This window comes from Anolis sagrei, chromosome 5, assembly GCF_037176765.1.
Source record: "Anolis sagrei isolate rAnoSag1 chromosome 5, rAnoSag1.mat, whole genome shotgun sequence".
Lineage (NCBI taxonomy): Eukaryota > Metazoa > Chordata > Lepidosauria > Squamata > Dactyloidae > Anolis > Anolis sagrei.
Window position 1 is genome coordinate 29,233,429 of NC_090025.1, and position 27,491 is coordinate 29,260,919.

Here is a 27,491-nt window from a genome sequence, read left to right on the forward strand (position 1 = left end):
AACTCCCAGATGACAAAATTAATCCACCCTCAACCCCACCAGTATTCAAATTTGGGAGTATCGGTATTTTTGCAAATTTGGTCCAGTGAATGAAAATACATCCTGCATATTAGATATTTACATTATGATTCATAACAGTAGCAAAATTACAGTTATGAAGTGGCAATGAAAATAATTTTGTGGTTGGGGGTCACCACAACATGAGGAACTGTATTAAGGGGTCATGGCATTAGGAAGGTTGAGAACCACTGTGTTAAAGGAACAGGTTCTCAATTTTTGTAGTGTTAGCTATATATCCTTCACTAATATTTTATTGTAGGTTCCTCAGGGAGAGCTGAAGTTGGGGTTTTCTTTTGTGACATTAAATATAAATTATATCTTAATGTTCACCTCTGTCAGTGTCAAACAACTACAGAAGATAAGAAAACAACATAGACAATAAAGACAAAGTAATTATGATTTCAGTATGTCTTCCATGCTACTGTTAAAAGATCAAGCAAAACCAATTCCAAAGATGACAGTCAGAAAGTACTTTTAACCTTCTTGTCAAAATATTTAAAGTAGTTTTCAAAGTTAATATATTCCCAGGGTAATGTTGATAAAGCTCCAAAATATTATCTGGTTTATCTCATTTCCTTGACCATCATCTAGAGGAAGACATTTTTACACATATACCAGCTTTCTCCAAAATGTTTCTATAAGTAGATACAGAACATAGAGACAGTGTGCTTAAAGGACTAGCAACTATTTTTTCTAGGTATGTGATAAGCCTTCCTTCATAGTACATTTCACAAATTTCATGGGAAGGGAAAATGAATTCTTTCCCACTATTATTTCTCAGTGGATAGAAGGTTTACCAAGCAGCTCTGTAACTAGTCTTTACTAATCTCAGTTACAGAAATAAAAGGCCATGCTCAACAGAAACAGTTGGAGAATAGAAGTGGGGAGAAGCCCTGGCACAAGATGAAATACTTCCATTGGCACATTCTTCAGAGCAATTTTAGGATCAAAATAGTATTGGAACATAAATAAAGGTCACGTGGCTATCAAACCACAGAAGAGCTCAAAGTTCAAAATAATTGAGGAATCAGTGAAGATAGAAAAAAAGGTATTATTTCCTAGAGCAGCTAGCTTATGAAAATAGGCTGTTCATTCAGGACAAAGAAACAGTTCAAGCTCAAAAGAATTAATACTTGAAAGAGGTAGACAAGAAAAGTGAGACGTAACCAACCTGTATAAACCACTATATTAAGAGTAATATTAAGAGATAGCAACACTAACAAATATTCACGTCTTAAATAAAAGTTCTCTCGACAATTTAGATCTGTTTATACACATTCTGCAGGAGACGAGATGGAAACTGTGATGACCCCATGTTGTTGAACTACAATTTCCAACTAACTTGCTATGGTCTGACATCTATTTATTTATTTACCCTATTTGTATCCCACCTTTCTCACTCCAGAGGGGACTCAAGAAGCAACAATTCGATGCCATACACAAATATCAAATAATCAATTACAATTAAAACCAACAATTAAAACATGAATTATTAAAACAGCAATTAAAATCACACCATCCAAAACATACATTGATTCTTGATCACTTATTGCACTGCTCCAAGCTTGGTCCAAGAGTCAAGTCTTAAGTTTTTTCCTGAAGGTCAGGAGTGAAGGAGCTCATCTGATTTCATTGGGAAGGGAATTTCATAGATGAGTGGCCACGACTGAAAAGACCCTGCCTCTCGTCCCCACCATTTGTGCCTGCAAAGGAGGTGGGACTGAGAGCAGGACCGCCCTGGACGATCTTAACCTCCGAGATGGCTCATAGAGGGAGATACATTCGGACAGGTAAGCTGGGCCGGAACCATTTAGGGGTTTCTAGGCTAAAGCCAGCACTTTGAATTGTGCTCGGTAGCAGACTGGGAGCCAGTGGAGCTGGCATAACAGGGGGTTGTATCCTCCCTGAACCCAACTCCAGTGAGCAATTTGACTGCTGCATGTCATAAGAGTTCAAACAGAACTCTCGTCTGTTTGAGTTTATGGTTATCCTCCACTGGAAGTTCTGCCAGATGTTGACATAGGATTGTATCAGAGGCCAAGAGAAAACACTTCTATGGGCATTGCTAGGTCCACTGTGATATGCTTTAGCTGGAGGCCCAAGGAGTGGTCCAACATTTCTCCTTTTTAGTGTTGCTCTTTATTTACAGTCCTTATTTTAGAGTTTTTTCAATACTGGTAGTCAGATTTTATTCATTTTCAACCTGGACACAGCATATTATTTGAGAACACAGAAATGCTGGACCACTCTTACAACCACCATGTCATACTACACAGAAGCCATTGAAATCCACAAGCATGCGGACAATTTCAAGAGAAAGGAGGAAAACATGAAAATTAACAAAATCTAGCTACGAATATTTAAAAACTCTAAAATCAGGACAATAAATAATGAGCAACATTCCAGAGATATATAAACCTCACTTGCCTAGTTTCTAACAGACTTCACAACCTCTGATGATGCCTGGCATAGATGTGGGAGAAACGTCAGAAGAGAATGCTTCTGGAACATGGCCATATAGACTGGAAAACTCACAACAATTCAGTTCTGGAACAGTTTCCTTGCATAATACATGGGCCTATTGTGGTGTGAAAGGGTGCTTGGTGTTACTACGTAATAAAAGATTGAATTTTCCCCCTAAAACCACTCACCAGGTCACTTCTTGGTGCATCTTGATAGTCCGATGAGAAACAGGACATTAAGCTTCTTGTACAGGTTGCCTCACTGGTTTGCTTAGGATGCTGTGCAAACTGCCTGTAAGTAGCACTTTTAGGGGTCCAACAGAAAAGATTGATTGATTCACGGACACAACGTTCGATGTCAATTTCTGAAGAGAGGAGAAAAAGATGGAAATGAGATTGGTAAACAAGTGGGCATTTGTGAAGTCACATGTAAACTGCCTTCAAGAGGCAGTATATGTTTTTAGTAAGCACATAATTATAGAAGGAATTAATTTAAATTTTAGTCTACTCTTGTTGATTTGTACTTAAGTAATCTATCTGGGCACAAACAATACTTCTTTCCTCTACCAATATGCAATCAAGTGGAAATTTCAAATGATAATTACAGAGCAGTAAAAGTCATATTAAGGTTATACAACAAATTCAAGTGAAGGTTATGTTTTCAGCTGCAAACTCTAATTACAGTGTGTAGGCAATTTGCAAATATAAAATGTGGCAAAAATCAGGACAAAATGTGATAAAGCCTGAATGTCAGGCACTGCATCTTTTAGCAAAATGAGATGAGTACGTTTGTCATAGTTACAGTTGCTAAAGGAAACTGACAGACTTGGAAAATCAACTAGTGAAACAAAAGTTCGTGAATGTGAACTTTAGAGGCCTGCTGCTACTTTTACCAAAACTGCATAATTGCTGCTGGAAAACAAGAACAAAATGTGCAAAACTATGAAACAATTGATATAAAAATCCTTTTATTTTCATTTTAGCTGAAACTCCACTCCAAATAGCCAGAAGCTGTTACTCCCACTATTACTAACAGTTATGACAAACAATGGCCAGATTCAGATGTTCTGTTAGTTTCAAGAGGCTTAAGTTCCCACTGGACTCCTATTGTGCCCAGTTCCTTGGCAGTCAATGAACTGGACCAGTATTAAATAGTGCTAATTAATTATTTGCAAGCTATGACACCAGCATGGTGCAGTGATTTTGGCATTGGACTAGAGTTCAAATTCCTGCTCATTCATTGAAATCCACTGGATAACCTTCAGCACATCACACCCTCTCAATCTCAGAGGATGACAAGTGCAAATCACGACTGTCAAGAAAACTTCATGATAGGTTCACCTAAGAAATGACTTTCACGTGACACAGCAAAACTATGGTCATCACTTTATTGGTATAGAGCAGAAGTTCTTAAACTTTTTCAGCCACGGTACCCTTTTTGAAGCAACAATTTCTCATGGAGACCCAATAATTGTTTATATACTATATTATTTATTTATTTATTATTATTTATTTAAAAGTTTTGTATACCGACCTTCTCACCTCTCTTGAGGGACTCAGACCGGTTTCCAACCATAATATCACATACAATCAATAAAACATCATAATACATATTACAGTAAAACATTAAAACAGCAATTACAATCAATAACTATAATGGTCAGTCGTCATACTAAAATCGTTGCTCATCATCCTCCATCCATATCTCAGGGTGTTGGCTCACTCGACGAATGCCTGTCTCCATAACCAAGTCTTCACATGTTTCCTAAATGTCAGGATAGAAGGGGCGGTTCTGATCTCCAGTGGAAGAGAGTTCCAGAGTCAAGGGGCCACCACCGAGAAGGCCCTGTCCCTCGTCCCCACCAGACGCGCTTGCGAGGCTGGTGGGACCGAGAGCAGGGCCTCTCCAGATGATCTTAATAATCTTGATGGTTCATAGGGGAGAATACGTTCGGAGAGGTAAAATATATCAAGCATGGGCTGGGCGAGGGGCAGATGGATAGAAAGTGTTTGTGCGAACTAATTCACACTTATATAAGGTTTGTACAATCAAAGCTGTTACACCAGTGATTCCCAAACTGAGGTCCGTGGATCTTCAGTGGTCTGCAAGAACTAAAATATGGTCCATGGCCTCACTGTTACTACACAAAACCCTCTTATAGTGCCGAGGCTGATTAAATATGGTTTTCTGTTGGCAAGCAGATGGCGACACTGGATGGCATCAGAAATTAGAGCTGATGTGGTCTATCCAGTGCAGTTTTCTGAATCAGCACCACAAATATCCAAATCGAATCTAAAGTTGACCAAAAACTGATTTGTAACCCCTTTGGTACTACTTTTGGAGAGTTGTCCCTGGTCAAAGTCATCCTTGGTCAAAATGGTCACCGGTTAAATGGTCTGTGGTCAAAAAAAAAAGGTTGGGAACCACTGTGTTATACAAATGTCTTGCCAATATGAGAGTGACATGTGAAAAAAAGATGCATCATGTGCACCACCCTGAGCTCTTTGAAGGAAAGACACCATAAAAACATGGTAACAGATCACATTATTTGAAAAGGTTAAGAAAGAAAGTTCAGCCAAGTATTTTTTTTTCCATTTTTCAAATCACCGCCATCTAGGGAACCATCTAAAGACTATTCATTAAAATCAAACAAGTCTGGTTAATAAACTTATTTCCTGCAGGCTTAATGAACGGGAGAAAGGAATCTGCTATGCAAACGGTAGCAACTGGGTGGCTGTCTTTTTCAACCGAAAGCCAATAATTAATCTTCTTGATTTGATAAAACTGTTACACATGGATGGAGAGACTATTAGAGGCAGGAGCAACTGGAAATGCCACACAGCAACTCGCAGTCACGTATTGCATTCCTAAAAGCCTTGTCATAATATAACTGACAAACATCCGAGCCATACTGACTTCAGAGCAATTCATAATCTCCAGGAGCCATTTTAAACCTTCAGTCTGTATTTTACAGGGATGGTAGAAAGAGCACATAAAGCACCAAGTTAAGATGACATGCAGGTGACAACCAAGGGGTTATTTCACTGCAAAGTACTTGTGAGAGCCTGTCTGCAAAGACAGCTCAGAAGAAGAAAAACGTATGGGTGAAATGAGTGATTACTGAGTTAATTTTTTTTCTAAAACTTATAGGCAAAAGAATATATGGGTGAGTTAATTTCTGTATCATTTAATCCATATCAGAAACCTGTTCCTTTCAAACAAACCTGAATCCCAAGAGGAAATGTAAAGAAGATAAATTGCTCTAAATGAATGGGAACAGCATTGACTTAACCTCTTCCCAAGCATCCCATTTATTATTGTGTACAACTAGCGCCAGACAAACAAACAATCCAACACTTTCAGGTGTGGTAGAGGAAAAGAGGGCACACACATTCCCTGCAGAAGTTCTTTTTTTAACATCTTCTTGCCCATCAAAGCACATTTGAGCTGTGGTTGTTCCTATGCTCTCTCAAAATTTTGATATATTCCTTGAATTTTTTAAAGCCAAATAAGCAGAGTTGTTTGGCTGAGGTAGAATATTATAAAAAATATAAAATACAAACAATAAACGAATAACTGAACACAATCCAAACAAAACCAATAGCAAAGAATATAAATATCATCATTGAAACCACAAGAACATTATATTTCCTCTACTCAGGCCTTATTTTTTTGTATAAGAATAATTTATTCCATATTCAATAATTAGTGTTCTCTGGGTGGTGTATTATCAGAAAAAAAAACACCAAAGCAATAAAGGAAGATAGCACACAGCCAAGATAAAACTAACAGCAAAGAATAAAGACATCAAAATGTGTGAGACTGGAATAAAACCAGTAATGAAATATAAATATAAATAATATTAAAAATACAAAGACTTAGAAGAATAAAAGATGAAATACTATGCCACTCTCCACCTGACAACTGAATGTTTTCAGAAAATGCTTCACACTTCTGGCAATCACATTGCATATACACTTGGGAATTGCATAAAAATGCTAAACATCATGTAATTATTAGTCATGGTCCCAGTTACTGTTTCATCTGTTTATTTCGTGTTTTGTTCCGTTTGTTTCATTTGGATGGCATGAAATAGTTCAACACCCCTCCCCCCCAAAGTACGAAAATAATAGTGAAACAAAAAGGACAGTAGCAACGGTAACCATGTGGCCACCTGCTTTTCGGGCCACGTAGTGCAGCCCAGGGAGTATTTCCACGTTGTTTTACCTCTGAGCCCAGTTGGGACAATCAGAGGAGAAGAATATAGTGATGTGGGCAGGTATTGCTTGGGATATTGGGGCGACTGCCCCCAAAGCACTCATTGCATGGCGTGCGTCTGTTGGTGCTGGGGCTTGCTTCTGTGCTTGCTTGCCTTGCTGCCAGCCAACCACTGATTTTTGCTTTAGCTCAGCTACTTGTGCTTGGCTGCTAGCATCTTTTTGATTTCATTATTTTAATTTTTATTTAACGATACTGGGAGTTTTGAACAGGTGGGGGTGGGTTGTGCTGGGTGATGCCCCTCGGTACCGGTGCACACAGGTCTTTGGGGAGAAGGACATCTCTTTGATCGCTGCTCCGATTTTTTCTTTTCTCTCCTTTACTTTTAAAATATTTTACAATCTTTGGATGGCTCACAGAGCCTTAGTCAGGGTCACCCTAATTTTGTTTTCTCCTCCCTTGCTCTCCTATCCCTAAAAAGCACTGTGAAAGGTATTATAATTATATCACTGTAATAACAATCCAACCAAAAGGAAAACCCTCCAAAACCACTTTATTTCCCTTCTCCTCTAGTACTATATTTGCATTCCTTACTTCTACTTCTGATATATTTCTCTCTGTGGGTATTTTGTCTCCTGATTTTTTTCATAATTATTTTTCAAAGGAAAGTAATCATTGGCCTTTAGTAGAATAATTGATCCACCTTTTAAAACCACTATCTTTCTGTCAAACCTTCAATCTTTTCTATCTCTGTACCTGGCCAGCCTTGTTCTGCCCTCTAAATCACTGTATTTTCAGGAATAGTTAAATCACATCTGTAATACTTTTTAAGAAAACAGCCATAGGGTTGTAGTGTCACCTTCAAAGGAGCTTGAAGACCTTGGCCCTTCTGTGGGACCTCATCAACAGTCCCTTGGAAACCCCCCCCCCCTCTCTTTCCCTCTCTATCTGCTGCCGCCCCAACTTCCTTGATCAGTGAGGCTGATGTTGATGACCGACCTGCTCTGAGCCGCTAAGGCATGATATGATATGCTGGCAAAAACATGTTTTTTTCAACCCCCAGTCATAGCTAGATTTCACACAATAAAAGTAAAAGGTAACCCCCCCCCCCCCCCCCATGGACCAGTGTTTGTAAAACAAGGGGATAATGTTTGTTAAGGTTTTCTGCTGCTGTTCAAAAGCTTTTGATGAAGTTGCTTGCTATTGTTATATTTTACAAGTGAGATAGTGGGGCTGGGCACCAGGCTGTGTGTGTGGAGCATATTTGACATTTGGGAGGAAGAAATGCTTCCCTCCTGTTGCTGTGGGAGAAGTTAGAATGTGGAGCCAGTGAGGGAAAGAGTGAATGTTTTTAAAGATTTCTTTTCTAGAAAGAAAAAAAATCCCTAAAAATTGGGGGGTGACCCAAACATAGTAAAGGTTGGTGGGTCAAAAGTGGTAGATATGCCCTCCATATGTGGTGATATTCACCCCGCTAACCCTAAAACTAAGGGAAGGGGGAGCTTGGGAAGCCCTCTCATTGCCACCAATGGTCCAATTTTTTTGACCTTTAGGATGCAGAATGAAAATGCCCATTCGGAAAGGTGCCCATTTTCAGAAACTGCACTCGAAAACGAAAATGGGGCCATACAAATAAAACAAACAGAAACCGATAGCAATTCTATACAAATGCACAAGACTAGAAATTATTCTATATATGTCAATTGTATCTATTTTTTGATCTTTTGCTAGTAATTATGTTTTAAATAAATTTTAAGTGCATTAATCTGTTTTTTCAAAAATCATATTATTTATTTATTTTTTAAATTGTAAGCTAACGATTTAAACTAATATTTTAAAAATCGTTGTAAGCTGCTTGAATCCCATCTTTATAGAAAGACAAGGTACACACTCAGTAATTAAGTAAATCATAGTGTGCTTTGGCTGATGGTGAAGAGGTGAGAGATTATTTCTACTAGTTTAACCTCTGATGCTATCTCCCATGTTGTTTCAATGGGACAGTCATCCAAGCATTTTTTGGGGAAGTGGCAAAGCAGCCTCAAAACAGTCTATCAGTGGTCGGACGTCATTAAATACAACTCTATATAAACAACTGTCAAAGACCAGTAGGAAAAAACATACAGGAGATCTGATGTGAGTTTCTCATATTTATCATATTAAAAATAATTAATAACTGAACATTAAGTAAATACAAGTTAATTAAAGGATTCTCAGCTTTAGGTAAAATGACATTAATCCTTCAGGACTTGACATTATAAAACATCATTGGTAAGCAGGTATATGCTAAGAAATCACTTTCCTTCTGTACCAAAGCCAGCTTCTTGATCCAATTCTTGGCTGAGAACTATTAAATATTGGCAGCTATGTATAGCTTCTGTTTCACAAATAACATTATTCACCTTTGATGAATTTCTGAGAGCTGTTTTATAAACACATCTGCCTCTGGTTCCTCAACAAAGTCATCAAACATAAGTGACTCGAGACTAGGCAGGGACAAAAAAAGAAATCCTTCCATAAACAGGCAGCTCTTATGTCTTTTTCTTGGAATAGAAAGAGCAAAGCATCCACCTCCCTGAGAGAGATGAAGCGGGGCAAATCAAGCATTCGACACTCTGCCAGGTTTTCCTGCCTGGAGGGACAATTTCTGGAGAAACTGCCTTTGTTTCAAACAGGGTGAGCTCCTTCCCATGTCATCTGCCTAACATGTAGCTCAGCATCTACTTTTTAGTAAGGTTTTTAAGTAAGATTTTTAAGGTTTTCAGATGTGCTGCCATCTGTTGATATTTTCTAATGCAACTACTGATTCCAGATCCTACCTCAGATGTTGTGTGCTACTGGGATATAGATTGCACCCATTAATATTTCAACGTTCTGCTCAGAATAACAAAAAAGCCTGTATAGCTGCACATTCAAAAACTTCTGTACTCAGCTAGATCTGTTGGTGGAAGTCCTGCTCCCTCCCTACTTTACCTGTTTCTGTCCACTTCCAGGCTATTCCCCTCAGTTCCAGTCTGCTGCATGTGTAATCAAACTAAAGAAAGGTGGGATTATATGGCGGGGAGGTTGGTGCAGTGCACAGATGATCACAGTTGATGAACCACAGTCACAGGTAAACAATTTGCCTTTCTTCATCATGGTCTCTGTGACTCACACATAAGGTAACTAGCAAGCTAACATAAAAATAGGAATGGAGTAGTATCACACATTGTAGAATCAGTAAATGAATCAGGAGACTCACTGACTGAATCTTTTGAGGCCACATGGTTCAAACAAACCAATACATGATTGTATATATGGACACCATCTTACAGCTAATATAAGAATCAAATAGAGGACATAATTGGATGAAGAAGATGGAGAAATACAATTTACAGCCAAAACAAAAAGGAGTTTCAATGGATCACAGATAAAAGCAATGAAGGATAGAAGATGACAGAAACAGAGTCAGAACCCTGAATTCAACTGTTGAGTGACTTTTGCGCAGGGAATAAAGAGAACTAATATAATTATCAATGCAGAGGCACAGAAGTAGAAAACGAAAAAGGATGAACAAGAGACCCCTTCCACAAAATTTAAAGAAATGCCAGATGTCCAAGCTGAGCTCAGGAAAGGAAGAAGAACTAGGAATCATTTTGCAAACTTATACTGATAGTGGAGCTTCTTTGATTATATTGATCACATAAAGATATGGATTGGTTTTCAAAATATTTGGGTGTCACATCACCTGATTGTCCTAATGCATAACCTCTACTCAAGACAAGAGGCTACTGGTGGAACAAAATACAAAGAAATATAATAGTTTCAATTAGCAAGGGATCAGGTAGGGCTGCATTTTATCATCTATTTGGTAAAATTGTAGGAAGAGAAAATTGGAGGAACGGATGTCGAGAATTATGTATATGTAGATGACACCATAATACTAACAGAGACATGTAGGAGCATTCCTAAAATAATCCTAGAAAGAGATCATTGGCCAGGATTAATAACTGATTTTTATATTACTATTTCCTAGAATATATTTCTGAAGTAGTAACTTCCTCACATTCATGTAGCTTCAAGTCTACATTGCCTTTCATGTGTGTGGTTTCAGAGAAACATGTCTTACAGTATTCAACTGAGCTTATCTCCTTTTGTTTGACTGCAGTCTGAGCTTCAGATATGAAACAAGAAGTATTATGGTACTTGAGACACAACAAGCAACGTTTAACATGTGTCGACAGTGACTAAGATAAATGGACAGTACCAACTCAGTTATATGCATTTCATTTCAGTCAGCCCCCAGCTTCAAGGAAACAACCTCAATGACAAAACAATTTGTGGCCTCCCTGTTGTTAAGCTACAACTCCTATGAGCCAAGCCAATTGAGTCAGTAGTGATGCATGATGAAAGTTGCAGTTCAACATCTGGAAGGCTATACATTCTTCAGATGTTCACTATAAAAAGTTAGAATTACTAGCATTGGGACTATATATTGCTCAAAGATTAACATTAGCTTTTGCAAGCTTTGTGCAGAAACAATGTACTGCTAAATTTTAACAGCATACAGAGATCTACACATGCTAAGGGTTTCATTGCTGATAAAAAAGTTTTTGCTAGACTCTTCTCTAGACCCTGTGTCTCTAGACTCTAGAGAAACAGAACAAAAAATGATCAGATTCCAGTTTAGAGAGATTGTTCTGGATCTAGTATTGAAAATCCAAAACATCATGAAAGCAGCTCAAAAGAGTAACACATGGTGGCCAAACCAAGAGCTACTTCAGGAAGATCCAGAGTTCAGAAGGGTGGTATGAGGGATCACTCCTCTATCCATGTGTGCTTTTGAATTGTGTGGGGTAAATAGTGTGAGAAAAAGAAGCCCCCATTCTCCTTGGGAACCTGAACCTCAAAGCTGGCGAAGCAAAGGAATCATTGCTTTAGTTGAACTGCACTCTTTAGAGGATCTTAGGATGGTTCAAAAGCCATGTCCAAGACGGATGAATCCCAGTCTGCTTGTTCAGTTTGTGGCAGGGCAGTGGAATGACGGCTGCTGTCATGGTGCACTGTTGTAATGCTATGAATATCTCCATAATACAGTGCTGCTGATGTGATAAGCTACATTCCTCCAACTCCAAGCTTCATAAGAAGAGTGGGCGTTGGGTTCATCACATTGCATTTCAATGTAGCTAGAACATGTCAGAAGCGCAATACAGTTATGTACGCGGGAGATACCTCACCCATTCCAGTGTCAATGTTTGTAGAAAAGTTAGGATGCGTTGTACTTGCCAGATGGCTGGATATATGCAAGTGTAACTCTTGTCAGCAAAAGTTATTCTAATCTCTATTACAAGTTGTGTGGTCCTATATTTTTGCATGTCCACATTTGATTTAGTTTTCTTATGTTCTTAGACTTGTATGACTTATCTATTTTTTTCTCCCAATGTTTAAATAAATGCCTCCTACAACTAACTTGATATCTCTTCAGAGTAGCAAAACAGCCTATGTGTACCAGTTATTTTAATCTCCCTACTGACATCTTATCTATACAAAACAAAAATAAACTTCAGAAAACATAGCATCCAACATGGAAATTGGAAAAATAAAGATAGATCTTAATACCTGGCAAATCAGAAAAGAGCAAAATGCATTCGTTGAATCCATTAGAGAGAAGACGGTCTCTCAGCTGCTGAAGAATAGCCACTCCAATACAGAAGGGGAAGGAAGAATTCCCAAGTAGCAGTGTATCCCACAGATGAAAGATTTTGTGCAAAGGAAAGACATCTGCAAGATGGGAAATAAATAAATTAGAACAGTAATGTCATTTTTAATGATCTGGAAAAACTGAAATCCTTACTGTTAGTAGCATAATCAAGGAAGCCTATTGATCACATACTTAGAAAGGGTTCTGTTCAACTGGGTCTGTTGCTGTAGAGCAGGGGTCCTCAAACTAAGGCCTGGGGGCCGGATACGGCCCTCCAAGGTCATTTACCTGGCCCTCGCTCAGGGTCAGCCTAAGTCTGAAACAACTTGAAAGCACAACAACAACAATCCTATCTCTTCAACCAAAAGCAGGCCCACACTTCCCATACTAATAAGTTTATATTTTTTAAAATTGTTCTTAATTTTAATTATTGTATTGTTTTTAAGTGGGGCTTTTTTGCACTACAAATAAGATATGTGCAGTGTGCATAGGAATTCATTCATGTTTTATTTAAATTATAATACGGCCCTCCAACAGTTTGAGGGACCGTGACCTGGCCCTCTGTTTAAAAAGTTTGAGGACCCCTGCTGTAGAGCAAATGGTAGTGTGTGCAACAGAGGAAAACATACAAAACAAAACAAAGTTCCAGACATGGTGTACTACAACCCAAAAGTCTCTTCTACTATTGTTCATAGTAAGCAAAACTTTGCCAGCAGTGGTGAATTACAATTTGTATAGACCATGTCAGTCAAAATCTTGGTAGCTTCTTTGTATCAAGTATCAACTATCTTCAAAAGGGTTAGATTACAGGCATACCTTTGTTAACAAAGCCTCTGATAAAAGAAAGTCCTCTTTACAAGCTGCTATCTAGCTGGAACATTTTGAACAGAATCAACATTAGGAGCATAGCGAGATAGCTGGAGGAACACATATTTTCAGTGTCAGATTGAGCAGCCTGTCTGTAGCAAACAGTGTAATGAAGCTCAGTTTTTCAATTTAGCACAGACACTTTTTTTGCTGCAAAATCAGGCTTATATTGTTTAAACAAAACAAATCCATGTGAACTTTCAGGAGACAACTGTCATTACTAAAGGACTATTGGTCTGAAGTTCAAAGGAAAATCACTGAATAAGCAACAACATTTGTGATGTGGACTCTAAGCAGCACAGGTCAAAGTCAGAGCAGAACATAAAAAGATAAAGCAGCAGAATGGGCATCTCACGAGGAAAGAAACAAGCCATCTACATTCTCAAAAAACAACCTATGTATTTTTAATATTGGGTCTCCTAAAGTCATCGTGTCCTAGCTCAGACGATGACAAGCTTTTAGATTGCCATTATCTAAGCTAGAAGGTTGAACCAGATTACCATATTGTGGTTCAACATTCTCCAATCACATGTGTTGAATTACAGTTATCTTTCACTTTTGCGGTCTCCAAGAGATTATGAGAATATTAACCAAATTTGTTTTAAACATAAGGTTAGGAAAGGCCAACTTTGATATTTAACCACCGCCACCGCCACCGCCACCGCCACCGCCACCGCCACCGCCACCGCCACCACCACCACCACCACCATCTTTGGGTTGTTGTAGGTTTTTTGGGCTATATGGCCATGTTCTAGAGGCATTTTCTCCTGACATTTTGCCTGCATCTACGGCAATCATCTTCAGAGGTTATTTTTATTTATTTATTTATTTATTATTTGAATTTATATGCCGCCACTCCCCTGGGGCTCGGAGCGGCTTACAAGAACAGGCTAAAATCGAACACAATTTAAAACAATTTAAAAACAATCAGAGATCAAAGGCCCATCGAAATAGATATGTCTTATATGCCCTGCGGAAAGCTGATAAATTCCGCAAGGCACGGACTTTAGGTGGCAGAGTATTCCAGAGTGATGGTGCCACTGCTGTGAAGGCTCTGTGTCTGGTTGCTGTTAGACGCAAGTTCTTGACACTGGGAATTTCCAATAGATCTTGGTCCTCAGAACGGAGGGATCTCTGGGGTTGGTAGGGGGTAAGGCGGTCCCTCAGGTACATTGGCCCCAGACCATACAAGGCCTTAAAGGTGAGTACCATCACTTTGAAAGTGATCCGGTGCTCAATTGGTAACCAATGCAGCTGCAGTAAGATTGGTGTTATGTGGCATCTCATCTGAGTTCCCGCAAGAAGCTGAGCAGCTGCGTTTTGGGTTTGAGGTCAGACCTCATAACCTCTGAGGATGCTTCCCATAGATGCAGGTGAAACATCAGGAGAGAATGCCTCTAGAACATGGCCATATAGCCCGAAAAAAACTACAACAACCCAGTGATTCCAGCCATGAAAGCCTTCCACAATATATCATCATCTTTATTTGTAACTCATCTCTTCGTCAATTCAGATGGGGAACAACAACAAACACAGTACATAAAGTACCTTAAAATGCTACTAAAATCCATCAATGAATAATTTGAAAATTACAAAATTATCTAGATGGGCTTGCCAGAAGAGACTAGTCTTTACTGCTGATTTAAATATAGAGAGCATCTCAAGATGATGAATATCTTCTAGCAGGTCATTCCATAGTCTGAAGGGGACTGTCCCCTGGGTAACAATCAGCCTAATTTGGGCTGAGTGAAGCAGGTCTCACAGAGGACATATGAGTGTGCAGGGTAAATTATATAAGAGAAGGGAATCCTGTAGATAATCTGGACACAAATCATCCAAGAGTTTAAAGATTAACAATGAATACTTTGTACTTTCCCAAAACTGCTGGTAACCAGTGGAATAATTTTTGTGGAGCAGAGGGTTAAGCTGCTGAGCTGCTGAACTTGCTGACCAAAAAGTCAGCAATTCAAATCTAGGGAGCGGGGGTGAGCTCCCGCTGTTAGCCCCAGCTTCTACAAACCTAGCAGTTCTAAAACATGAAAATGTGAGTAGATCAATCGGTATCGCTCTGTTGGGAAGGTAACAGTGCTCCATGCAGTCATGCTGGCCATATGACCTTGGAGGCTTCTACAGACAACACCAGATCTTTGGCTCAGAAATGGAGATGAGCACCACCCCCTTTTCGAACAGAAGTAGATTTAATGTCAAGGGAAAACCTTTACCTTAATGTTACTATTAGATGTACCAGTAGTCTGGCTGCCATGTCTTGAATTAACTAAAGATTGTGAACTTGGTACAGAGGAAATACCATGTACAGCACATTACAGAAGTCCAGTCTTGAAGTTAGCAGCCTTGAGGAAGTACCATCTTTAGCCTCCTCACAGTCCCTTACCCTCCTACATTATATGCATGAAATCATAGACAGACCTAAACACTAGGTCAAATAGAAAAATGTACATGATAGAACAATAATTAAATAGAAGCACACGTAGTATAGAAAAATGAGAAAATGTCATACTCACGTGTAAACATTGTGAGAAACCAAGGAATAGCATACAGCTATAAACAAAACATAGGGACAGGGGAAAAAGAAAATGATTGTTACAACAGATCCTTGTGCATTTTCATCCACATAGTGCTTTGATTCTGCAGCCTCTCATTGTCGTGAGTATGAGAAATCTGTTAGTATTGCAGTTAAAAAATCTCCATCATTGTAATTTTCTATCAACACTACAATTTAGGTGCTAAGAACCTGAATCAGATTGCACTTCCTAGTACGTTGGGAATTTAATACATGCTCTATCATTTGTTCTTTCTGAGTATACACATTTTGCATGGGTTTTCTTCTATACATTAACTTTTCAGGGGCTACGGTGGCACAATGGATTAAACAGTTGAGTTGCTGAGATTGCTAACTTGAAGGATGGCAGTTTGAATCTGCGAGACAGTGTGAGCTCCCACAGTCAGCCCCAGCTCCTGCCAACCTAGCAGTTTGAAAACATGCCAATGCGAGTAGATCAATAGGTACTGCCTTGGTGAGAAGGCAAAAGGGCACCCACGAAGTCATGCCGGCTACGTAACCAGGAGCTGTCTATGGACAACACAGGCTCCTTGGCTTTGAAATGGAGATGAGCACCTCCCTCCAAAACCAGAGATGAGAAGCATCTCCAGAGCCAGAGATGAAAGGGGAAGCCTTTGCCTCTGTGTATTTGTGTTTCATTGTGTGTTTCAAAGTCATTGAATGTTTGCCTGTGTCTGTATATATGCTGGAATCCACTCCAAGTGGGTGGAATACAATCAAAGTGTTATTATTATTCTCTAGAAAGTAAAAATGCGACATTCTCCCCAGACTCGCCCATTTCTGAGCTTGGTTTTAACTTATAAAAGGAACAAATGACAGGAAAAAAAATGATAAATGGAAAGGAAAAATACTTGCCCCTACTCACTGTACCAATAAAATTTAATGCACACTGGCTAGTCCCAACTACAATAAATCTAGTGAATGGTGAATCAATATGTAAGCAAATACAACTGATCCAGTGGTTCTACTCATCTCCATTACATAGTATTTAGAAACAGATTTGTAGGAATAAATATGAGAACACGGTGTCTCAAACATTTTATTCACTGATACCAAAAAAAAAAAAAAAAAAAAAAAAAGATTTTTAAAAATACTGAAACAAATGTCTCTGATGTTTTTTGGGGTTTCCCACTTCTCTATACATATGCAGGAGCCAATCTATGACAAATCAATTCATCAAGAAGAGCCAGATTTTACACAAAAAGGTTTTATTTGCATAACGAACTATGTCAGTTCAAGAGACTTGGAAACACACAGACTCACACAACCCTGATCAGCTCTAATTAATAAGAATTACACTTTAAAATGTTATACTATATATCCAGTCATATAAGATGCTGGTAAAGACACTAAAATCAGCAAACCAGGGAAAGGTATGTTCAGGTATGAGAAATAGGTATAATCCTGCTGGGACAAGTTACAGTTCTATCTCAATGATAGTTTATGCCTTTTATAGATCTGCTCTGACAAAAACAACGTTTTGCAAGTATCTGGCTTCACTAAATTATAGCCATCAATTTCTACTGCGTAAGTTGAAATTGTACTTGTGGAAATAAATAAGTCACCATGGAGACAGCGCATCCAATCTAGTTATAGAGCCAATAAGAAGGGCACACTACATCTTAATGAAAAATAGTAAATACACTTAAAAAGTGGTAAATGAAGATCAGCAGCATCATTAAGGGCAACCTGGCTTTACCAGGAAAGGAAAAAGTAAACAATAAAGTTATCAAAACAACCTGGACTATAATCATTTCTGCATCTTATTCCATCTGAAGGAGAGAAAAACAGATGCAATTAGATCAAAAAAGAAAACGCCAACAATACTGGCAAATAACTGTTTCTCTGATCTGCACTGAGGAAGAGCCGCAACATGGAGCTGCATCAATGCGTTTCAAATTTATTCTTAGTACACATTGCCCCCACCTGTCGAGCTTGAGTATGACCAAGCAATAATTTATATTCTTGCTGCAGTATTTCCTCATACTTTTGCTTTTATGGTGGAACATGAACGATGATCTGTGTTTGCTTTCAAAACTGCATATTGCTGCATTTCTGGAACAATGTTCCAAATACAAAGAGTTATGCTAAACTTTATTTCTCCAGGTGTTCCACCTTATGATGGTCATCCTCTTAACTATCATCTTTTTTGTCTTCATGATTTATTTCTTCACATAGTTCATGGAGTATTTGTGAGCTAATGAAAAGCAACTGATGTTCCTGTCACATACAAGTTAGTTTCTATATCTACCTAATAGCATGGCTGACCAACAATAATCATCATCATCATCATCATCATCATCATCATCATCATCATCTGTTATACAAACATATCCCAGTCTTGGGCTCAAGGCTGCTTACAATGAGTTTTTTCTCTAGAAATACAGCAGTTAAGAAGCAATTAGTCTACCACACACACAAAATATAAAATCAGTTAAGGATTAAAGTTTTGGTGGAAGTGTCCTCTTCAGTGTCAATTAGTTGTGGCAGTATTACACAAAACCAATAAAAACATTTATTTATTAAATGGCTATCATTAAGGTAAGTCCAAAGTTTCCTGTCACAAATAAAAATGGGTTTATTGTAAGACTGTAATAGTTAAATAAAAAAACTATAATACAAGCCAACAAGTATTTTTCATCAGATATAATTTTAGGTCACTCTTACGGAGTTTTTGTGCTGAATTAAGATCTGTGTTTATTTTTCGCTATCACGTGTAGTTTTTGCGATGAGGCCAATCGAATAATTAATGCATTTACACACTGATATCAATAAAATGTAATGGATATCATGGCATAAATGCATTAATTATGCAATTAGCCTCATAGCAAAAACTATGTGATAAAGAAAAAAATAAACACAGATCTGAATTCAACACAAAAAAAACTCTATAAGAATGACCTGAAATCATATCTGAGGAAAAATACTTGTTGGCTTGTGGTTAATTAGGTTCTATTGATATCAGTGCTTGGATGCATTAATTATTCAATTAGTCTCATCATAAAAACTATACATGATAGAATAAAATAAACACAGCTCTAAATTCAGCACAGAAAATGCTGTAAGAATGATCTAAAATTATATCTGATGAAAAATACTTGTTGGCTTGTGTTGCACAAATATGATGTGAAATGTACAGACTTTCCAGGATGTACCATTCGACATATTTTAAAAAGCTGACATGATGGGAAAAAAATAAAGACATATTTAAAATCACCTGTAATCCTGTTACTGTAAATGCCTAATGGACGTTATCCTCCCCAGATGTAACCTTAATGGAAACTGAAACGAATCTTGCACTTTCCCTTTGCTCTTTCTTGGAACAACTGCATGTTCTCTGATCACTCAGCACTGAATCTCTCAGCCATTATACTGTTTTAAAAATGTGTATTGTGGTAAAGTTTTTCTGATGTTTGCTATTGATTTTAGTTGTTTTGATAGTATTTTGTGTGTGTTGTAATTTGTATTTTTGGGCTTGTCCCTCGTAAACCACCCCGAGTCCCCCGGGGAGATGGTGGCAAGGTATAAAAATAAAGTTATTATTATTACTATTATTATATTATAAAAATTGATATAAACTGTGCTACTCTCATTTCTGATTATTACAAAAAGTTTGATTTTGTTGGTTTGTGTAATTAATATGAAGGCAGAAAACTGTGATTTGTTTCATAAAATGCAGGTGAACAAAACCAGGAATGATTACAGATACAGCTTCCTCTTCTGGGTGAAAAAGGTCATTTTGCTTAGTAGTGACTTATTCTCATGTGGTAATGCTGACACATGTAGGATACTTTTTGTAAAGCACAATAGCTTAAATTTTAGAATTGCAAATGTATGCCTATTACAATAGAAATTTCCCTTTCCTTTTCTTCCTGCAAGTTTGTTAGATGGCCCTTCAACATGACAGGGAATATTTTATTTGTGCAGGAGAGGTGTGTGTGTGTTGATTCCCTGGTAACATTTGCTGCATTGGAGAAGGACACTGTTTCATATTACCTTATACATTTTTTTTTATAAATTCTAAGAGGATTTCTAGAAATTCCATATTTCCCTACCAACCTGCGCTGCATAATACTCAGTGCAGGTATTAAGACAACTGACAACGCTCACTGTTCGGTAATATTCAATATTCTAAGAGGTATGTACTGTAAGAGTTATGGAAAAGTGCCAAGAAATAATCTCTTTCACAGCAGGAACCTGAAAGATTAATCAGCATCCAATTTGATAGGATTAGAACTCAAGCATGAAAACCTGGTTCGTATCATTGCTGAAGTGTGTGTCTTTCACCTTGATGGATCCCACAGTCACAGGTACTGAAATATAATGCAGATTTTACTTTTCCAAGAGAAAAGTGGAACTCCTGTTTAGATTTCTAATCGAGCTGCAAATCTATTTGCATGGACAATACAACTCTGGATATAACTTGGATTTCATGCAGTTATATACTTGCTCATCACCTCTTTGACAACTTTCAAAGCCCCTGAAAGCAAAGACTATGTGTCTGAGTAAGTTTCTAAAAAAGAAGAATTAATACTAATTTCAATGTATCTAAAAGCAATTCTAGATGGAAGGAGGACCAAATCATCTCCACAGAAAACAGAATAGTTCTCTGGGCTCAAGAGACACAGATGTCTGTGGGAAGGATAACTATTTATGCCATTAAGGAACAGGTATCAGGATCCTTCAGGGAAAAGAATGATAGGTAAATGCTTTCTTACAGAGAAAGAAATATAGAAACACTTTGCTTATTTGATGGATTAGGGATTTCAGCACTATCAGAAAGTAGAATTAGGTGAGCAGCGGGACCCACATTACATGGGGCTGCCTCTGAAGATGGCTTGGAAACTCCAATTAGTACAAAGATCTGCGGCCAGGTTGTTAACGGGAGCGAAATACAGGGAGGACATCACCCCCCTAATAAAACAGCTCCACTGGCTACCTATATGTTTTTGAGCCCAAGTCAAAGTGCAGATGATCATCTATAAAGCCCTATACGGTTTGGGTCCAATCTATTTGTGTGACCGCAGCTCCTGCTATGAACCTGCTTGGGGTTCAAGATCTGCTGGGGAGCTCTTCTCACGGTCCCGCCTCCATCACAAGTGCTGCTGGTGGGGATGAGGGAAAGGGCCTTCTCGATGGTGGCCCTCGGCTCTGGAATGCCCTCCCCAAGGAAGCCAGGCTGGCTCCCACTTTAACAATTTTCAGGAAGGAACTGAAAACATGGCTGTGGAGAGAGGCTTTTGGAAATGCTAACCATAATTTCAACAGTTTGGAGTTTAAATGGAATTTTAATTGACCTTAGTGCTCAAACTAGCAAGAGCAGGTCACATGATGTTTACTCCTTTAATGTTTTATCTTTTATGTGCTTAACTTGCATATAATTTTGTATTGATTGTGACATTCTTGAGTTATATTCCATCTTATTTATTATGACTCATTTTATTTTTGGTGATTTAAATTGTTTGACTTGTTATGCATTTTATTATTATTTATGTTATTGTTTTGTTGTAAGCCGCTCCGAGTCCCTTTGGGAGATGGGGCGGGACATAAATAAAGCTTCATTCATTCACTTTGTTTTAACTTGCACATGCATTTGGCTTCCAAAAATCACAAGTAACACACTACTGTATACTGTAGCATGAGTGTAAGCTTCATAGGAAAGAAGAAGTAACAAAAGAGCGGATCACTCATCAAATTAATGGGACCTGCCTGTAATTTGCAACCATTGAATGAGTGAGTTGTCAAGCAGCAAGTCATCCAATGGTGCGGGAAGCATGTGTTTACAGTATATGTATTGATTAGAATCCTATTTACTAGTCCCAATTGGAATAAACCCATTGACTCAATTATTGAGTGATGAGTCAACACATGATTTCATTGATTCACCAGGATTGAGGCATGTTTGTAATGACCACAACTGTATGGCTATTTACTAAGATGTAAGCTTCAGGGAACCCAATGAGACTTCTTTCTACATATACATGTATGGGATGATGCTATATGACAGATAAAAGTAGCAACCACATATAGGCATACCCAAGAGAGTTTGCCATATGTACAATTGGCTTGGTATATACTGGGGTTTGATTCCAGAAGTCATCATTGGTATCAAAATCCATGGATGCTCAAGCCACATTATATACAATGGCAAGTAAAATTGTGTGCCTTGTGGAAAATGGCAAGTTCAAGGTATGCCTTTCAAAATTAAAAAAAAATGTTTTCAAGCCAGCCATAGATGAATCCATGACACAGAATCCTTGAAACTATTTAAAATCAATATCATATTAAATGGCAAAGCTTTCAATAGATCGGTTTTTGAATTATATCACGTTTACTTTAGATTGTGAAACAACACTTTCAGCTGATCCTACTTTCTTTTACTATCCATTAAAAGTGTATTAGAAGCATTTTCACTTACATCTGGAATGAAGCCAATTTCGTTGAGATGGTTACTCAGCTCAGGGTCATGGAATGCAATCATCTGAGAGAACACTGTCAGGTATTCTGAAGAATGAGAAAAAGGAAGTGGCATTTCAGAACATCTTTCTTTAGGAATTTGGTCCAAGGAAGAAGAAACAAAGGTATGTTTCCTGACAGTGCCATTACAAAATAATACTAATAGTAGTAGTAATCATGGTAATAATAATGATAATGACGATGATAATAATAATAATGCAGGATTGACAAGAAGCAACTGGAAAAGCTGACACGATATGAGAATTTAAAGATGGAACTGCAAAGACTCTGGCACAAGCTAGTAAGGGTGGTCCCAGTGGTGATTGGCACACTGGGTGGAGTGCCTAAAGACCTTGGCCTGCACTTAAACACAGTCGGCGCTGACAAAATTACTATCTATCAGCTGAAAAAGGCCACCCTAGTTGAATCTGCACACATTATTCACCAATACATCCCACAGTCTTAGACACTTGGGAAATGTCCGACGTATAATCAAAAGCCAGCATAGTAATCTTGTTTGCTGTGTACTAATCTTGTTATGTATCAAATAATGATGATGATGATGACAATGATGATGAAATAACCTAAAATACTCATTACAACAGATCCACAGGTGTACAAGAATTATGATTCTTTTGTTTTTTAACCCTGGGGTATAACTACAAAGGAAACAAAAAGAACACAATGCCTCCCATAAGAATTATGTTCTCTCAAATGATTTTTTTCCTTTGGTCCCCAGATTTCTAACATTATAGTGAGTGAGACACTGAAGTATTTACATACAAAATTCTTATATTCGCAGCTTTATAATGCCAATATAGCTTAACTGATGTTTTATAATTTTCATTGTTATTGTTGGTTACTTGTGTTTTGGCTATCTTGTTTGTTTTTCTATTGACTTGATGTGTTATTATTTGTTATTTTATTTTTAAAATGAATTTTCCTGTATTTATTCATGTTGTGAGCTTCCAAGTCTCTTGGGGAGATGGGGCAGCTTAAAAATAAAGATCACTTTAGTATTATTATTATTATTATTATTATTATCATTATCATCATCATCATCTAAATGGTGAATTTAAGTTTATGTTGTTTCAATGCCATAAATTTGGGTAATGAAGGAACATTTCACAGGGGTGACAGAATTCATATTAGTGACAATGAGCTTCCCCCCCCCCCCCCAGCTACAACCTCTTTCTGTAGCTATACACCCCTCTTCCCAAGCAAATATTTTATTTTATCTATTAAGTTTATTTTCATCCTATCTTTCTCCTGATAGAGGCAAGATAGAGTGAAAATATCACAGGAGATACATTTTTGGATATTTGTCCTCTATGGGTGCAAGGCAGAGTTGAATACTTTAAAAATAATTTTTCCAGTTGCTAAAGAACAATTCACTTTCAGCGCCATACCATGTACCATCTGCTGCTTTCATTTACTATCAATAGGGAGCTCCGGATGGCACAACTGTTTAAATGCTTGTGCCGGCTGAATTGTTGACCAAAAGGTCAGTGGTTCGAATCCAGGGAGCGGGGTGAGCTCCCATCTGTCAGCTTCAGATTCTCATGCAGGGACACGAGAGAAGCCTCCCACAGGATAGTAAAACATCCAGGTGTCCCCTGGGCAACATTGTAGATAGCAAATTCTCTCACACCAGAAGTGACTTGCAATTTCTCAAGTCGCTCCTGATATGAACATTTTTTTTTACTATCAATGAAACGTTAGCCAAAGGCAATGCGTGACAGAGTCCGGCGCAAAAGGCACCCTGAAAGAGCCCAGAAACACAATCATTTCCAGGTCAGGGTATCAAATTATGTTTGAAATAAACTTTTGTAGACGTCAGTCTACTTCATCTGATGCATCAAAACTGTGGATGATCACATTTGAGAAAAAGAAGTTGAAATTTGCTCCCACCATCAGCTCCCCTTCCAATATTAAAACCCTTGCAAATGGAGAGCGGAGGGTCCCCTCATTGAGAAACTTAAATTGTGAAATCTTGCACAATGTTCTTCATCCAGATCAGGGTTGAATATGAATGTGCTTGGATATAGGAAATAACGAAGTACAGCAGCAGTGGCACACTCTGTTTTTAATGTAACATATAGTTTGACCTTTTCTTTTTCTTTTGTTTCTTAACAGAAACAGCTTTTGAGCCAGAATTCAGCATATAAGCTTTTAATTGGATATTTTAAGCGGTTTTGCATTCAATTGACAGTTCAATGTTATTTTAAAGATACCTTTTGTGTTTTTACCTAATTGTCTTTTTGGTTTCCTTTCTTTTCCCCTTTGGGGAGATAAAGCGAAGTATAAATAAATAGCACTGCCTGAACATCAAACAAAAAGTGGGTGCTAGAAACAATATCATACGAAAGCTGACTGGCACAACCTGGGGATCAGAACCAGACACAGTGAAGACATCTGCCCTTGCACTATGCTACTCTGCTGCCGAGTACGCATGCCCAGTGTGGAACACATCTCACCACACTAAAACAGTGGATGTGGCTCTTAATGAGACATGCCGCATTATCACGGGGTGTCTGCACCCTACACCACTGTAGAAATTACACTGCTTAGCCGGTATTGCACCACCTGACATCCGTCGGGAAGTTGCAGCCAATAGTGAAAGGACCAAGGCAGAGACATCTCCAGCCCATCTCTTGTTTGGGTATCAGCCAGCACGTCAACGAATTAAATCAAGAAATAGTTTTCTTAGATCTACAGAGACACTCGCTAGAACACCTCAGCAAGCGAGAATTCAAAAGTGGCAGGCTCAAACCCAGCACCTCAATCCGTGAGTGACACCAGATGAGAGACTCCCCCCTGGGCACACAGAAGACTGGGCGACTTGGAAGGCACTGAACAGACTGCGCTCTGGCACCACGAGATGCAGAACCAATCTTAAAAAATGGGGCTACAAAGTGGAATCCACGACATGCGAGTGTGGAGAAGAGCAAACCACTGACCACCTGCTGCAATGCAACCTGAGCCCTGCCACATGCACAATGGAGGACCTTCTTGCGGCAACACCAGAGGTACTCCAAGTGGCCAGATACTGGTCAAAGGACATTTAATCAACTACCAAGTTTGCAAAATTTGTGTTTTGTTTTTTTTCTATCTGTTTGTTTGTTTTGTTCTGTTAGAAATGTAATACAATGTTCTGGTTGCGGATGACACGATAAATATAAAATAAATATTATTATCATCTTCTAAAACACCTTGAACTCCAGCTTTGGGAAAAGGTGTGTAAGGTCAATGTAATACAAGACAATACAACATAAGTTGTAAAGAGAGCAAAGTAGAAGGAATATTAGGTAAGAATTCCAGCTAACACCTCCCAACAAAGGATCCCTCCGGCAGCAATCAGATAGGCTTTGAAGCTCCAAGGCCATTAAATCACAGTGGCCAATTGCAACATTCACACTTGCCTCAAGCAGACAAGAGTTCTTTCTCCCACCCTCGACATTTCACAGATATATAAACCTCACTTGCCTAGTTTCCAACAGACCTCTCAACTTCTGAGGATGCCTGCCACGGATGTGGGCGAAATGTCAGGAGAGAATGCTTCTGAAACATGGCCATTGAGCCCGGAAAACTCACAACATCCCATTCCCTTCTCTTACTTATAATTTTGCTTCAACAAGAACTTTATTCTATTATGAAAAGCCACATGCTTCTCTAAAGCTATGGAAAGGATCCATACTTTATTTAGCTCTCTTCACCTGCATTAACATATTTACGTTCCTAATACATTCACCATTCACAGGTAAAGTATTTAAATCCACTAATCACATAAACTCAGTGATGTGCTGATGAAAACAAATTTACAATTAGCGTCTTGAAAGCACATTTCTTTTTAGGCAAGAAATTCGTGCTCACAGTGGTTCCACATGGATATGCTACACCTTGTTAAAATGTCATCTTTATTTGGATAACTAGGCTCATAAAATATAATTGCTATGTGGGATTACATGGTTAATTAAGTGTCTACTAAAAGCACATATCCTCTCATGAAAAGCCTATCCAGTGGATCAGAGACAAACAGCACTGTCTCAGGTGATACAAATTATTCCTCCGTTTAATCTGGTATCCTATAGGTATAAATCTTTCATTGGTTTTGCATTTTCACATACAAAAAGTGGACTTTGAAAGCCTACACTGTGACTGTTTGGAATTAAGTTTTGGAACTGGAAAATCAATGGCGATTCCAAATTTAGTGGTTTCTACTCTATGGCCTAATAATGCAAGAGACTATAATTTCAGGAGTGCTACAGATATTCCTTACACCTAATCTTGGCTTCATCTCCTGTTAGATTTGAACCTTTAAAACAGTGTTTCTCAAACTGGAGGGGTCGTGAGGGAGTGTTAGAGGAATCAGCAAAGACCATCAGAAAACACAGTATTTTCTGTTGGCCTTGGGGGTTCTGTGTGGGAAGTTTAGCCCAATTCTATCGTTGGTGGGGTTTGAAATGCTCTTTGATTGTAGGTGAACTATAAATCCCAGCAACTACAACTTCCAAATGTAAAGGTCTATTTTCCCCTAAATCCACCAATACTCACATTTGGGCAAATTGAGCATTTGTGCCAAGTTTGGTACAGATTCATCATTGTTTGAGTCCACAGTGCTCTCTGAATGTCAGTGAACTACAACTCCAAAACTCAATGTCCACCAAAACCTTTTAGTATTTTCTGTTGGGAGTTTTGTGTGACAAGATACATTACAAGACAAGATTGGTTCAATTCCATCATTGGTGGAGTTCAGAATGCTCTTTGACTGTAGGTCAACTATAAATCCTAGCAACTACAACTCCCAAATCACAAAATCAATACTTCTCTTGAACCCCACCAGTATTCAAATTTGGGCGTATCGAGTATTTGTGCCCAGTGAATGAAAATACATCCTGTACAGGCCTGTAGCCAGGATTTTGAATTGGGGGGGGGGGGGGGCTGAGTCTGAGTGAAAGAGGGTCTACCCTAGCAAACCTTTTGTATCGTCACCCCAATACCCCCATGCATATGAGATATATTGAGCATGGTGATCAGATCATGATATGAATAAACGTAACAGTTTAAATAATGTACCAGTAAGGCCTCGTGGACCTCTCGCGGACCTCCATGAGAATTTCGGGCTGATCCCGTATATAAGTTATTTAGATGATGATTCATAACAAGAGC

General features: G+C 38.4%; 1 protein-coding gene across 1 annotated transcript in view; it reads right to left on the reverse strand.

The window, feature by feature from the left end:
• TBCK (TBC1 domain containing kinase) overlaps positions 1-27,491 on the reverse strand; it is a 109,413-nt gene that overhangs the window by 22,202 nt on the left and 59,720 nt on the right. The window contains exons 20-23 of the mRNA XM_060779127.2: positions 22,285-22,370; positions 15,808-15,844; positions 12,337-12,498; positions 2,712-2,887 (exon numbers count right to left, since the gene is read on the reverse strand). Coding sequence (XP_060635110.2) covers positions 2,712-2,887; positions 12,337-12,498; positions 15,808-15,844; positions 22,285-22,370 — 461 coding nt within the window. The remainder of the gene's footprint in view (positions 1-2,711; positions 2,888-12,336; positions 12,499-15,807; positions 15,845-22,284; positions 22,371-27,491) is intronic.